At 39.7% G+C, this 15,100-nt stretch overlaps 1 protein-coding gene across 1 annotated transcript; it reads right to left on the minus strand.

The window, feature by feature from the left end:
* Positions 1-241: 241 nt before the first annotated feature.
* LOC136564944 (epidermal retinol dehydrogenase 2-like) lies at positions 242-14,695 on the minus strand. Its single transcript, XM_066563291.1, has 7 exons — positions 14,449-14,695; positions 10,700-11,043; positions 8,014-8,145; positions 6,939-7,038; positions 6,003-6,147; positions 5,317-5,442; positions 242-4,737 (listed from the first exon to the last, which is right to left on the minus strand). The coding sequence occupies exons 2-7, from the start codon at positions 11,018-11,020 to the stop codon at positions 4,644-4,646; spliced, it is 918 nt and encodes a 305-aa protein (XP_066419388.1). The 5' UTR covers positions 11,021-11,043; positions 14,449-14,695; the 3' UTR covers positions 242-4,643.
* Positions 14,696-15,100: the final 405 nt, after the last annotated feature.

A 15,100-nucleotide genomic window follows, 5' to 3' on the forward strand; every position in this document is an offset into this window, starting at 1 on the left:
TAGGCACATTGACAATTACTCCCATCCTCTGTTAGAGACCGACTAAATACCAGAGGGTAGAAATTACATACTTGCTGAAGGAAATACTGCAAACAAGCACTTCACCTGGCTATTCTAGTGATATTTGCTCCTTCTTGATACAACACCCTTGCTGTGATTACTTGGAATTGACAGCTTTCTCTTAATTTGTTAGAAGCTCCCCAGAACACAGGTAGGACATTCCACAATAACTGTAGCATGGTTCAAATTAGTTTTGTAGCTTTATTAGCTATGCATGGTGCATTGTGTGAGTGTGCTTCAGGGTTAATCATCATTATCATGACAGAAATACACAGACAATAAATAATGCAAAGTATGTTTTCTAGAATTAATATAGAAAAGACCTTCCATGTTAACCTTCCAACAAGAATTCCTATTTCTGGGGAACAATCATTAAAGATCATGTGCTCAACCAGATTCCTCAGCCATCATATATCACCTTGCATTAACCTCTAAGCAAGCTGCCTTTACAGCAATACAGTTAACAGAGGTGACGGAGATACCTGCCCAGGGGGACTGCACCATCACCCAGGTAGCCTTCACCATGGTACCTTCTAGGCATGAAGTTCCTGGTACCAACAGGCCAAACTTGTTCAGCAAGAACCTCTGTAATTGTTGTTGGCTGCATGTGCTGACAGGGTTGCTGCTGCTGCTCCATCTCTGGCTCTGTTGATTCTTCTTTCTGTGCCAAAGCCAGGGTTGCTCCCTCTGGATCCCAAGAGGTGGAGAGGCCAAAGTGTAACAATATGTCTTAGGGTTCTTCCTTCCTGGGCAGGGATTGTGGAAGACTACACCACTACAAGTCCTACAGAACAATGTTTCCTTAGATGTAGTTATGCCTGACCTTGGATAAGGTGTAAAATTTCTCAACAGAGCTGTACCAAGAGCCAAAGTTTGTTTTAATCAAGCAGTAACTACCCAGCAGATGCAACAACACAGAGCACCTTGGCATAGAACTTCTGTCCTTGTCGCATCTTTGTCTTGAACATCTCTGTTGCAATCCTGAGGCCACTCATCTCCCTAGTGTGATATTGCCAAGGGTAAAGGAAGAAGGTGGGATGTATTTCCACTTCTCTTCCCTAGGCAGAGCTATGTTTTCCTCAGCCATAGGCCACAGGCTATCTGTGAAGTTCTCACAGAACTTCAGGCTGTTAGCCTGGAGGCTTTGAAAGGCAGAGAAAATATCATCAAGCTGGAGACACCTAAGACTAGAGAGCAAGTGTGTATTGAATGCAGTGAGTGGACAGCTTGTAGCGCTGCCCTACCTATTGAGACATTGATAACACATTTTAAAGTGTCACCTGAAAGACAGCAATCCTGCATTTTCCTAGAACATCTGGTAACTGTGGATCCAAAATAATTTCTCTTGATTGTCACAGCAAAGAAAAAGTCAGTGAGAGAAGCCAAGTTATTTTGTTGAAATGCTTATTTTACACAGCCTATGGCTTTGAACAGCTGCTTAGCAAACTATGCAGTCCACATTGGTGTCTTTGGAAGACCAACTGTCCTGAGGAAAGTTACCAGAGAAGAGGTACCTGCTTGGCTCCTTCCTGAAATGAAACCAGACCACCATGAACACCAAAGTCCAAGCAGGTGCACATAGCTTCTGGGTATGAATTCCAAATTCATAAAATAATAATGGAGCTTCTATCTCAGCTGCTGGTTTTTTGTTTGCCTTCCTTCTCAATCTTGTTCAAAGGATTTAATCAAGTTAATTTTTCTTGGCACTATGTTCTCCATGTTTTGAAGCATTAGGGGATAGCATGATTTCTGCTACCACAGGAATATGATCCCACATGAAAAAGAAATACAGCAAGCAATAAAATACCATGGACTGCTTTTGATTCACCATAAAAACTATTATTAGGCTAATGCAGCCATCCTAGTCAAATTTGGGACAGTCATTTTTGGGGAGAGACTATTTAAAATTTTAGGCAATGGCCATGAAACCAACAATTCTTTTGTGGGAGCTGCCTGATATATTGTCCAGCAGTCAGACATTATGCTGCCACAAATGAAATGCTCTTCCTTTTCAAGTTTTATCTTCTTGTTTGGCTGTCACAAGGATCCTTCCATGAGTTTTCTTGCCGAGAGCAGAAGAAAAGACTTTTTTGGCATCAGGAAAGTAATCAGTCAAGATCATTGTTATGCTGGAAGTAAGCCACCTTTTATCTTAAGAAATTTATATCTCAGCTGAAGATCCAAACACTCACTCCAAGCAACCTCCTGAACACAGGGGAGGGATGTGTGCTGTTTGACCTCCAGGATACAACTCCGCATCTCTCATGCCATCATAGGAGATAAAAAACACCACAGGACAGGCTGTTATCCTCCAGGTACACGATGTAATTTACCAGTGACCACAATATTTAATGTGGTAGCAGCACATTTATATTTCTGGGACTGCTTAGTCTTGAGAAAAGGTTGAGCCCCCCAATGTGTATAAGTACCTAAAAGGAAAGTGTGAAACGCAAACTCAGATTCTTAGTGGTATCCTCTGAAAGGACATGAAATAAAGTACATTCAATTTACACATAATTTTCATTTATCTGTTTTTAAACAGCATGAACAAACACTAGAACAGGTTACCCAGAGAGGTTGTAGAGTTTCCAACCTTAGAGATATACAAAAAACTTAATCAAGCACAGGTCCTTTCCACTGATTCTGTAGGAAAATTCCTCAGAGATGTATTTATCTGGCACAGATTTTCAGGTAAAATTGTCCTAGGGCTTTGACAAACATGAATCTGCTGAGAATCCCTAAATCCTACTGCCAGACTTACTGCTTCTAATTTTCCTCAACAGAAGGTGTTCACAAAGACACTAAAAATGAAAAGCTACTTGCTCTCACTAGAGCTGGAGTTTGATACTCATAGTGTGCATATGCAGAGCTCACTATTCCCCTTTGCTCCAGGAGGGAAAAGTATGTTCTGTTAGTATAAAAAGGTGAGGAGGCTGAAGACACAGATACACCACATAGTAATTAGTGGTAGAATTTGTGAACACTGAAATGTGTGTATGGATTGCACATTGAGACAACCTCTTTTTCACTTGGTTAACTTCTGTTTCCGGAGGTGTACTGTAAAATGAGTAAAAATTTTGAGGAAGAGAAGCTGAAGATCTGAAAGGAGATTGAAACAAATCTCTTCTTCATCACTCTGAATCTAGCTCTCATCAATCCATCATAAAGGTAAGGTGATTTTTAACATACTTGTTTTACTCAGTGTTTCTTGCTCATCAGTAGTAAAGTAGCTCTATGTGAACCTTTCTCTGCTAATAAACCTTACTATGCGTTTAGGCAAGGGAAATTAAGGTAGTTTCTAGGCCATCATTGAAATAAAAAAAGACTCCCCATTAAAAAGTCCCCCTTTTCTCCATACTGTTCCAATTGCTATACCAATTGCTAGCAGACAACTGTGAGATGAAGTGGATTTAGCATGTACAGAAGTGATGTACACATAAGCTTCCTTTTTCTTGTTTTAGATTACAAGAAGTCAAGGTAGCTTTCTAACATCCATTGTCAAAAAGGGCAATGCCTCCACGGCATATGCTCAAAATAAATGAACAGTCCTAAGAGTAAACAGAAAGTAAACCAAGTCTCTGTAGACACAAGGCAACCTATCACCCAACTCAGAGAAGCAAAACATTATGCTGTTACTCAAAGGATGGCTGTAATGATACCATTCAGCTCTGTCAACATCATTCCTTTCTGAAACAATCCCAAGAGAAACCCCTATTATACAACACAACACCCTTGCTTTTAGTAGTTCATTGTCTCTTTTGATGAGACATTGAATAGCCCACCTAGACTGGCAGTCTCATGCTTTATAAATGCAAATTTATTCTTCTTAGATGACAATTTAAAATAGTTCTTAAAATACTGTACTTAAAAGATGCAAAGACTTCTGTTACAAAGTTGCAGTCATAGTATTAGCTTTTAAAATAAATTAGGCACAAAGTAGATTAGCAGCACAAATGCTTAATTTACATATCCTTCCCTATCCCTGTCTCAACATCCATTGTCATCTGGAAGTTGAGAGATCACACCTCCAAAAATTAATAAATGTAGTTGTTTTTTTTCACCAACACTGTGTATATTTTTCTCCCAAAACTTTCATTTGTAAGAGTTAGAATCTGTTGTTTGAGGAAATTCTTGAATTCCTCAGCTTACCAGGAATGGTAATGGCACCAGCAGTACAGATCATCCTCGTGGATCACAGAATGGCAGCAAGAAGTCAGATCCACTACAGGCTTTTCAGGATACCTGCTAAATACATGTGGTTTCTTGGTCTTTTCTTGCCCCCAAAGTTGCCAATTATTGGTTTGTGATGCAGGATCCATTTTAAGGCATTATAAGCCAAAGCAACTAATTTCAATTAATGTATTTTCATAATCAGGTGAAAAGAAAACAATTCAAAACCATAGTTCAGATGAAAGCTGTTGATTAAGAGCCAGTTAAAAAGCAACTCTTAAAAATCTTGTTACTATTGCAAAATGAGGCACCCAAAGTTCACAGCTGCTAGTGAAGTGAACTTTACCCACCACCACCTTTAACTAACTTCAACACCGACTTTAGAGCTGCTTGTCTCTGAATTTTGTAATTTTTCACTCCTTCTTTGGTCGACCTTTGAAGGTATTCATTAAATCACTGAGTCCAAAGTAGTCTAAAAAGAGAATTGCTGCTTTCACTGGCAGGAAGCTGTAAGGTAGGGACATGGAAGAAGAAGACAAAAAGAAACAAAGTGATATCAGAAGAGTTGTGCAGTTTTATCAGAGAATTAGTTTAACCTGGCTAATACTGGCAAAGGCAGTATACTCTTTAGAATATAGACCCACTGGTCCTCTCAAAATATCCTTTACACTCATTTGGCAGCCTGGGTTATAGACAGATCAGTATTCCAACCTGGCTTGCAACAGAGTCAAAAGTGCCCAAATGCTAGAGCAAGACATCAGATGGATTTACAGTTGAACTTAGTGATCTTAGAAGTCTTTTCCAACCAATAATTCTCTGACATGCAGTAATGGAGAAGCAGGTCATCTCTACAGCCCCCAGTAAAACTGCACCCCAGTGGAGCCAGCAAGGCACAGTTAGATAGTTCTGCCATTGTTCTATGGCCCAAGGGTAGACTGAACCCACAGAAACAAATAAACAAACAAACAAAAGCCTTCCAAAAATGTGCATAACTTAATGAAAATTCAAACTAGCAAGTAGAAGCTTCTTTTATTCTTTAAGCATCCCCAAACAGAAAAGAGAGAGGGGAAAAGAAACATAACTTACCTTCTTAAAAAATAGAAAATATAAACAATGCGTGGTATAAACAGGACTTCTTGGTTCTGCCGAACAGCCCTGATTATCCTCTCGGCCACGTACTCTGGGTCCAGAACAGGAAGCAGACGTGGCCACCTAACAAAGAGAGTATTTATTGCTATCATACAAATTGCTTTGGATTCACATTTTCTTCAAAAAAGTCTCAATTTTACAGTTATTCAACTAAAAAAAAGAAATAAATACCACAAGTCCTATGAACAAGAGAATCTTCATTATGTTAAAGTGAGTGGACATGATTATTCCCCCCTGTATAACCTCTCATAAGACAAAACTAGAGACCTCATACTAAGACACACCAGACTTTTATTTGGCTCCCAAACTTTGTCATTATACGTGCATACTGAGCAAAGCTATACCATCAATTTCAGGACGAGAATGAGGGTTTAGAAACCAGAGAGGACAAATAGAGCATTTGGCTTCTGCAAAGGAAAGGACACCAATTATGTTTCACTTTTCACCTTAAATGAATACTAAAGTACCTAGGCCTTTTGAGTTGCCCAGTCACGGGATAACACCCATCTGAACCCTTAATACAAGCAGAAAAAAGCCTGTCTCATGATTTTCATAAAGGAAATAGGGATTTATAACATGCTAAAAATGCAACTTTCATAAAAACCTCACAAGAGTTTACTTACTTGGATTTAATACCATCAAACATTCCCGTGTTTATCACGTAAGGACACACAATTGTGGTTTTAACACCAGTCTTTCTCAGATTTCTCATCTCTATATCAATTGACTCTGCAAAACCAATTGCTGCAAATTTACTTGCACAGTAATCTGTAAAATAAAACATTGTTGCAGTTAAATATTTAAATTTAAAAATTAAACTTTACTGTCTAATACTAAACCACTTCACATCAGAATAGGAATGGTTTTCAGGATTAGGTTAAAATTTGCTTTTGATCTGATTCATTCCTCTTCTTTCCTCTCCTAAATCAACTGTTGTTCTAGACTGGCAGACAGAGTTTCTCATGACATGTCTGCTACCATTTTTTCACTCTCTAATGAACAATGGTAAATGAAATTGTTTTTCATACCATTTTTTCTTTAAATCCATGCACTCACTTATTATGCCTCAAACTCACCTTTTCAAGACTCTCTAATGTGGTTTTGACTTGAAACTCTCTGGGAGCTAGATTTCTTTTACTGCTATGTCACCTTATTTCATATTCTGCCCTCTTTGTATACATATTCCAGAAATGCCTTCTGAGGTCCCTCTATATCTAAAGTGGCCTCTCCCCTATCAGAAACCTGCAAGTAAATTTTAATAACATTGAGATTCTCAGCTTCCAAAGCTCTATATGGCTTCTAGATCCTTCTGCCTTGGCAGAAAAACCTGTTTCACAGCACTGCTGAGCTTCTGGAAAACACTTTGTAAAGAAATTATCTGTTTAAAGTCAGCTGTTTTGAAAGTCTGACTACTGGCTTTAACTATATGGAAAGATCCAGAAATTCAAAATAAGTTAGTTTCCCGCCTCCCCCCCCCCCCCATAGATATTGACTGCACAGTTTAAAATCAAATTAATTACTTAAATTAATCTTAGCTTTAATCCTCTTTAATACACTACCTGCAATCTGACTGGTTCCACACAGTCCTGCACAGCTTGCTATGCTAACCAAGTGTCCGTGGTTAGCAGCAATCATTGCTGGGAGGAAGGCTTTGTAAGTCTGCAAAGTAAATCAGAGCTGCAATGTAACATTTTACTAAGTAAGCTACACGCCGTAATATTTTGAAGGTATTTGATGGTTTTGGAGAAATTCTCCCAACAGTTTAAATAAGCTTTCCCCTTCCATTATGGAAAGATGTGTGTGTGTATGTATGTGGAGCTTGAACTGCATGTTATTTGAACTCTAACCTTCAACTATTTAAATGGCGAGTTCCTACCCTACCTGTACTACCCAAGGCAGTTGGTAACTTGATGAAAGCTAAATATATGGCTTAATCTAGTCATGAAGTTTCTTTCAAACAAGAATTAAGTGCTACTGCAGATTTTGTGAAATGGCAAAGATTTCCTTCCATTAAATTAATTAAATCTTTATGATTAAATTTATTTCTAAATAAACTGACACATGATTGAATATTTTCTATACAATTCTTTATGATAGAAACACCATATAGGTGACCGGCCTTCACTGAAAGGAAGAAAAAGCACACCAGGTTACTCATTCTGGACAAAAGCTTCACTTATTATCAAGAGGATTATCAGAACATGTGGTGTTTCTTACTGGAATTATCACAGCCACAGAACAACTAGAACATTAACAGAACAGAAGAACTGAAGTAGAATTGAACATTTCTTGGGGCAGTAACTATTAACATGGGCCTGCTTCATGCCAGTTAATAATGAGACAGTAATTTATGACTAGCCTCAGAATTTAGCAGATGGTGGACTTCAGTTCTTAAGAGAATTTCTAAATGTGAAGTGCTTCCACCTGCCTACACTAGAGATTCCCAAAGAATCCATTCTTCCACGCTTTTAAAAAAAATTTTACCCACTCCAGAGCAAATAAATAATTTCTTGTATCATTTCTGACTGAACTTCCAAAGAGGTCTATATGTTTTCCTCAATTCTAAAAGGCAAAATACATTGAAAACATGTTAAAAGTATGTCTTAGTATGTATATGCAAAATACAGGTTTTACCCAGAAGTGTGCTATTGTGTTCACTTCCATGGTTTTTTCTACAAGTGAATCTGGAGAATCAAGAAATCTCTTCCCAACTACAATACCAGCATTGTTGATCAAGATGCTGACATCGCCAACTTCTTTTTTAACCTAAAACAAAAAGCATCAAGAGAGCGCGCAATAAACCCAAACATTCTTTCCAAGTATTATTTATGAAAACGTAACAGAAATATTACACATTTAAATAAGTTGAACTTGTTATGGATCCAAACACCTCAGGTTCTTGAAGTCTCACCTGATTCCTTTTTAAATGTGAGCTGTCAAATAGATTTTCTTCAGATTTGTGGAGCTCAACAGCTCCACACAAGCTTTGCTTTCAGCACCTCTGTTTCCGAGGATAAATGTTCCAGATAAGTCTTTAATGGAGAAAGCTTAACTAATATAACAAGTATTTTTCTACAGTAAACACATCTTAAAACTAAAGAGTAATTCTGGACTAGAATCTGGTATGCTCTACCCCAGAAATTAAGTTGGCTAAAAAATAATACGTATACATTAAACTCAGTAAGAGGAGGTACAGTTTTCATTTTAGCTCCAGACTGAGAGCCTTCATGAACAGACCCATTTGAGAGAAAAATGTAGGCTAGCTGATTGCAAGATATTATGTCAGCTCTCCAAAGGAGAATGAAAATATTTAATATAGAATTTGAGATACAAGTCATTGACCTGAGCTACCTGCGAAAAATGAAATGGGTAACACAGTTAAGAATTAAAGAATAATTTATCACCTATCCTTTATTCTAGCTTAACTTCCTCGTATTCCTTAAAATTGCTCTAATCTATTTTTTTTAACTAAGCTTTAGGAGTTGGGTACTTCTGGAACAGAGACGTTAGAAATAAATTTTAAGCTATAGGTTTTAATAGCCAAAAGGCTGTCCTTTATCTGTTGGTATAGGAAAGAAACAATGACCTGATAACCAAAAGGCTCTTCATGTTTCTTCCTACTGAAGTAACTTTTTCATGCTGTCTCTGTGTGGATGATGAAGCACATATTAAAGATACACATACATTTCATTTTGGCTATAAAATTGTTTCATTGGGAGCAAAATTTTCAAACATATCCTGCCCTACCAGCATAAATTTAGTTTGCAAGACCATAGTCTTGCAAAACTCCAAGCCTGCATAAAGCTGAATCACCAGAAGAGTAAAAAGGACCTGGAACCATGCTGTCATATCTCCCAAAGTATGAACACTAAGAACCAAAGTTTACTATGCTGCATGAATTAAGCAGTGGCACCAAGCACCACCTATACTAGTGTTTTTGTAACTGATAAGATTGGATGATTCTACATCATCAGCAGGACGTGACATTTCTGAAATAATGGTAGTAAGGTGTTTTCTTCTATGCAGATTAGCATGAGGATTATTAGTGAATCTGACAGTTGCTGAACTGCTGACAAAAGGTTTTAAGTGAGGGACCACACACTGGACCCTACTGCAACTTCTTTGTTCCTGCAAGCTGTTTGCATCATCCTGAACCCATGTCACACAGATCTACATCCAGTTCTCTTTTTCAAATTTCACCAGCGTGGCTCAGCCACTGCTTTTCTCCATGGGCCCAGAGTGCTAGCCTTCAATTCAAGTTCTCAAACCCAAAGGTTAATTTTCATCTGCTTCATTCCAGTATCCTTCACACTACTATATTCTTCCTCCAGCTCTCCCAGTTCAGCAGGAAGCACAGCTACAGGACTATGGAGAGACATGCAACTTCTTTGCAAGGACAGCAGATGTCCAGCTCAGCTGGTGTAATAGCTGCAAGGGAGACCAAAGCTGAACAGCATTACTGGCATACAAAACCAATAGCACCAGCCTCTAGCAAGCTGCAATTCATACACAAGCCTCATGTATCAGAAAGCCTATCACAGTCTTTTTGTGCACAGACAAAGACAGAAAATTGGAGCTTCTTAAAGACCACCAAAACATTATTTCAACCAAAAGATGTTCCTGAAGACAGCTGAACTTTTTATTAAAAAAAATCATCCCCAAGCAAGACTCACAGTGGAAATCTCTTAGTTCAACAGTTAAGTTTAGCAGATTTTAAGTGAATGAGAACAGGTTCTTAGACTTGAAACTGTTTAATAATTTTAGCTTTTCGCAATACTGCTAGTCTGCCCAAATTATTTAACCACATGCTATGTTTACAAAGCTCTTCAGAAATGAAAGAAAGAAATAAAATATATAAGACATCAAGATACATTTATTAATTCAGATAAAGTAAGTCTGCCAAAATCTCTTCACAGCAATGGAATTATTTGAAAATTGTTTAAGCAGTTAATCCTTTTTACAATGTATGGTCTTTTGGTAAAAGGCTGCCAGAACTTGAAATACTGCTTTAGCTTCAATAAATTGATTTTCCGCACTTCACGATTAAGTGCCCGCTCAGTCATTGAATGAATAAATAAGAAGCTACTCAGTTAAAATGAGCTACTGAAAAAAAGAGCCAGCTCTTTTTTATTTTTTAAGGAGTAGAGATACACAAGTCAACTCTAAAAACAAGAATTCTTGAAATAGATAGGAAGCAATACATTCAGAATTAATTAACTTTAATCTCTTGCTTTGAATCCACTAGAAAACTTACTCATGCATCTTACACCCATGCTTGCACTCATCTTGGAATAATGCCAAAGCCACAAATATACTTTACCTGGTCAGCTACTCTGTAGATATCCTGTCTTTTGCTACAGTCACAGACATAAGAGTGTACTCTTGCTGCTCCTTTTTCCTTGACCTGTCTTACTGTGCAGTTGAGCCCCTCTTGATTAATATCCCAGAGGACCAGCGTGGCTCCAAGGCTGGCAAACTTCACCGCTAAGAGTCTTCCAATGCCACTTCCTGCTCCTGTTATTAATATGATTTCACCACTAACATTCTTCTTCCGTCCAGGAACAACCAAGAGTACCAGTGACTCCAGTAAGTAGTAAACAAGAAGTACAATCATTTTTAATGTTTCCAGGAAGAAGTTCATCTTCAGGCTATTTCTTCAGATATCTGATTAAAAAAGCCCAAAAAATTTACCAGATAGAGTAAACCATAGAGAAAATGCAAACATCAATATTGCAAAATCATTTTCAGATCCATTCTAAATACTCTCTACCCTGCTTTTGAGTACTGTTTCAAAGAAATATATAGGCATACACCTGGATATCTAATCAATTTGTCCTGTTTCTGTCTCCAGGTTGCTTCCACTTTCCTCTAAGATGCAGTATACAATTCATTTACCATTCAGCAGCAATAGGAAACACCTGCCCTCATCTACTTTAGAAATTCCCCATCCCTCATACCATAGGTTTCATTCTCTGCTCTGACAGAATGTGGACAAAAACCTAAAATAAATAAATACATACTACTACTACTAATAAAAATCTGGCCATTAAGCATCTCAAACAGAAATGCATGACACAAATCAAAATTTATGGTTTGATCAAAGAACTTCAGTGCTCACACACTAGTACTACAGGTCAGGGAAAATTCTCCTTTTAGGACCATAATGTTTTTTGCTTCGTAGGCACTCCCTGTCACCATGAAATCATATGCAGAACAAGTCACAGTCCCAATTATGCTGAAAAAACATGAGTATAAGGAGCTTCAGAAGACAATATGCTTGTAAATCTCCAAAGCACACTAGGTAAATACTTGTGTGTTACTACTGACTTTTCAACTACCTGCAGTACCATTATTGAGGAGAGCCTGCTTCTGCAGTTGAACACAGCTCTTAGAGAATGCACTGCAAAGCTGTTGAGTTTCTTCTCTTCACCTCCCTGCATTAAGCAAATGTCATAGGCTTGAATCATACCATCTCAGGTACATGTTTAAGCTCATAATCTGTACACATCCCAGTAAAGCCAACACCAAGCAGGCCTTAAATCCTTGGAGGAACATTATTTCATTTTCCAGCATACAAAAGCTGTGCAAGAAATTAATCCTTGCTTAAAACAGGTTTTAATCTTTGACTAACAACATTATGAAACAATAACATCTTCTTTCTCAACTAAACATAGAGCATGCTGGCACCTACACTTCAACCTTTAGCACTTTCAGACATTTAGCAACTTTTAGACATACCCAGCCTGATTACATCTCTTAGTTAACTTTGCTATCCACGTGTATAGGTAGGTAATCATGTTTGACAAGTGCCAGAAGATAAGTAACTTAGGTTTCTGATACTCTGAGCAAAATTCATGAAATTGAGATTGTGAACATACACGTGTAACTATCAATCTCAGGTTTTCTACATGGGGAAACTAGGCCAGTCTTAAAAAGAAACAGGCCTCTGCTAGAGCAGAGCTAGTTATTTCAGAAAGTTTTCTGGCAGAAACATTGGAACATCTTAAAACTGTTCTGATAACAGAAAAAACATTTGCCACAGACATAGTGGGTAGGAAAACAAGTTCTTTCTGGCAAAGGCATGGGGTGAATGCTTTCTATTGAGTACTTTCTATTCTTCATTCTCATTAAAATGTGACAAAATGTGCGCAGAAGCAGTAACTCCAGTAAGAAGTGAAACGAATACCAAAACAGCACTGAAACATTTTTCTAGAGCCAATATGAGCATCTCCTGTAATAGGCTCTCTTATCTATACAGATATTACAGTTCTAAGCAAAAATATAGTTATAAAGGAAAAACATTATTAAATTTCATGCACATAAAAAAGTGCAAGTTTTTGGAAGCCCAAGTTCTTTGTTGAGTCTAAAACAGAACAAACAAGTTAAAATAAATTCAGCTTCTGAATTTAACTTGATTGCACTAATTTAATGCACTTAACATAAGACCCTGCATTTGCATGAAAGGAGACTGGTATCTCTGGCATAGATAAAGATGCTAAAGTTAATCCCTATAGAAAACCAAGTGAGGCAATTGCCTTCAGAGGCAATACACAATTTGAACTCAGTTGAAAATTTATGACAGTAATTCTTTAAGCAAGAATTAAGTTTATATAGGTCAGAGGCACATTAGATCTTTCAGAAAAGTATACCTTTCACTTAATGAAACAGAGTTGTGTATGCATGCGGACCACAGGAGACTTCCTATTAGAAGACCAACTCTACATCCTTCAACAAGATGCTTAATTTCCACGGACACATCTCTCCCCTAACTCAAATCTGACTGGGCCTCCAATCTCACTCAATGCATCAGTATTGCTAATTAAACCAGCTACTGTAACCAAGCATATCCATACAGACAATTAAATTTGCCGCTCACCTGGCCAATTTTGGTTTGTCAACTAAAGTGATCAGGGATGTATTTACAATTAACCCCCCTTAATTAACCAAGGGGGCCTTTGGCACATATAAAATCTCAAATCACTTCTGATGTCTTGTATTGTTTTTTTAGTATGCCTATGTCCACAGAGACATAAGTGTGGAGGGCTTTTATGCAGTAGAGAAATATCAGATGTTCTACAATGTTTTATTGTGGTTGCAGGCCCCCAGCCGGGTAATAATTAGCATTGATTCCATGATACTCAGAAGGCTAGTCAATCTCTTTATTATATATATAATTATTAAGAAACCCATTGCTTTTATAGACAGTTACGATACACCTGGACCTAATTGGTCGACCAATCCAAACACCATCACCACTGGCTAATTAAGAAACCACCCTTCGTTAAACAAATCTCCACAACACATTCCACATGTTCACAACAACAGATACAGCAAGTGAAAGTAAGAATTGTTTCTCATTCTTTTCTCTGATCTTTTCACAGACCTTCCCCCAGGACAATGCCTGGGAAAGTTGTTTCTTTCTGTGGCCAGAGAGCTGCTGCCACATTTTATCAGACAGATTTCGAGTGTAGATAATTTGGCCAGCAAAGGCTTGTTGGTATATGCCAACACTCACCACCGACAGGCTCTTGCAGACCTGAGAGGGTCTTAAAGACCATCACTGCTCACGAATCACAGGGCCAGGGTTGAGGCTGGCAGCTGAACACACACCACCCTTGCTAGTCGAAGAACTAAAGGTTGATCACGCAATCACCTGAGCGGCGTTTGGCAAGGATACACTTTTCTCACCGTACCGGGAGAGCTGCGATCCCACAAAAGTACAACAGTCCTGTAGCTAAGGCTGCCCAAGCGCAACAGTAAATTCTTCAGCCCCCGGGGGATGCTAGATAACCTTACTCTGGCTTGGCACAGCGCGCCTACCAACCCAACCAGCACCATAAGAAAGCCCACAAGCAGCAGCGCCCAGCTCACCGCCCTCCTCAGGCCGCCTCCCCAGGACGCACCGCTGCCCTGCAGCGCCCGGCTGCCCACGTCCCTCGGTCCTCCCACCGAGTGACCGCACACCACACCCTACCCTACCCTACCCTACCCTACCCTACCCTCCCCTACCCTACCCTACCCTACCCTACCCTACCCTACCCTACCCTACCCTACCCTACCCTACCTTACCTTGTCTTGTGTTGTCTTGTCCTGTCCTGTCCCGTCCGGCCCACAACCCCCAGCACCGGGGGTACCTTCACCTGCCGGCGTGAAGGACAGGCAAGAAATCTCCGTCTCCCGCAGTGGCCCAGAGGCTCTGCGGGCAGGCGCGGCGGCGCGAAGGGAGTAAGGAGCACAGCGGGGCGGAGCCAGGCAGCCCTGCTTTCACAGGCAGCCCTGCCTTTATCAGGTAGCCCGCCCCGGCGCGGGGCTGAGCGGATGCCCGGGGTTGAGCCCGTGCCCGCTACGCAGAACGCTGGGCTGGGGGTGTGGTGCTGTCCGCGCTCCGCCCAGGGCTGCCGGCCTCCGGGGTGGGATTCAGCTGGGCAGGGGAGCGGGCCCGGCTCGGAGCTGTGGGGTCGTCCCCAGGAAGGAGAGCTGCGGCCCCGGGCGGCCGTGAGGACGCTTATTCCCCGTGGGCTCTTCGCTGAGACCAGAGGTCAAAAGCTCAAAGGACGGAGTAGTTTGTTGGGTGGAGGCCCTCGGCACAACGCCCTAACTCCCACGCTCTTTCCGTGGGTTTGTTGTTGTTGTTTGTTGGGGTTGTGTTTTTGTTTTTTGTTTGTTTTAAAAAAGTGTTTATACACATGAGGTGGTCTGTGCTGAGACCTGCACCTAGAGG

The sequence above is a fragment of the Molothrus aeneus genome, chromosome 1, assembly GCF_037042795.1.
Source record: "Molothrus aeneus isolate 106 chromosome 1, BPBGC_Maene_1.0, whole genome shotgun sequence".
Lineage (NCBI taxonomy): Eukaryota > Metazoa > Chordata > Aves > Passeriformes > Icteridae > Molothrus > Molothrus aeneus.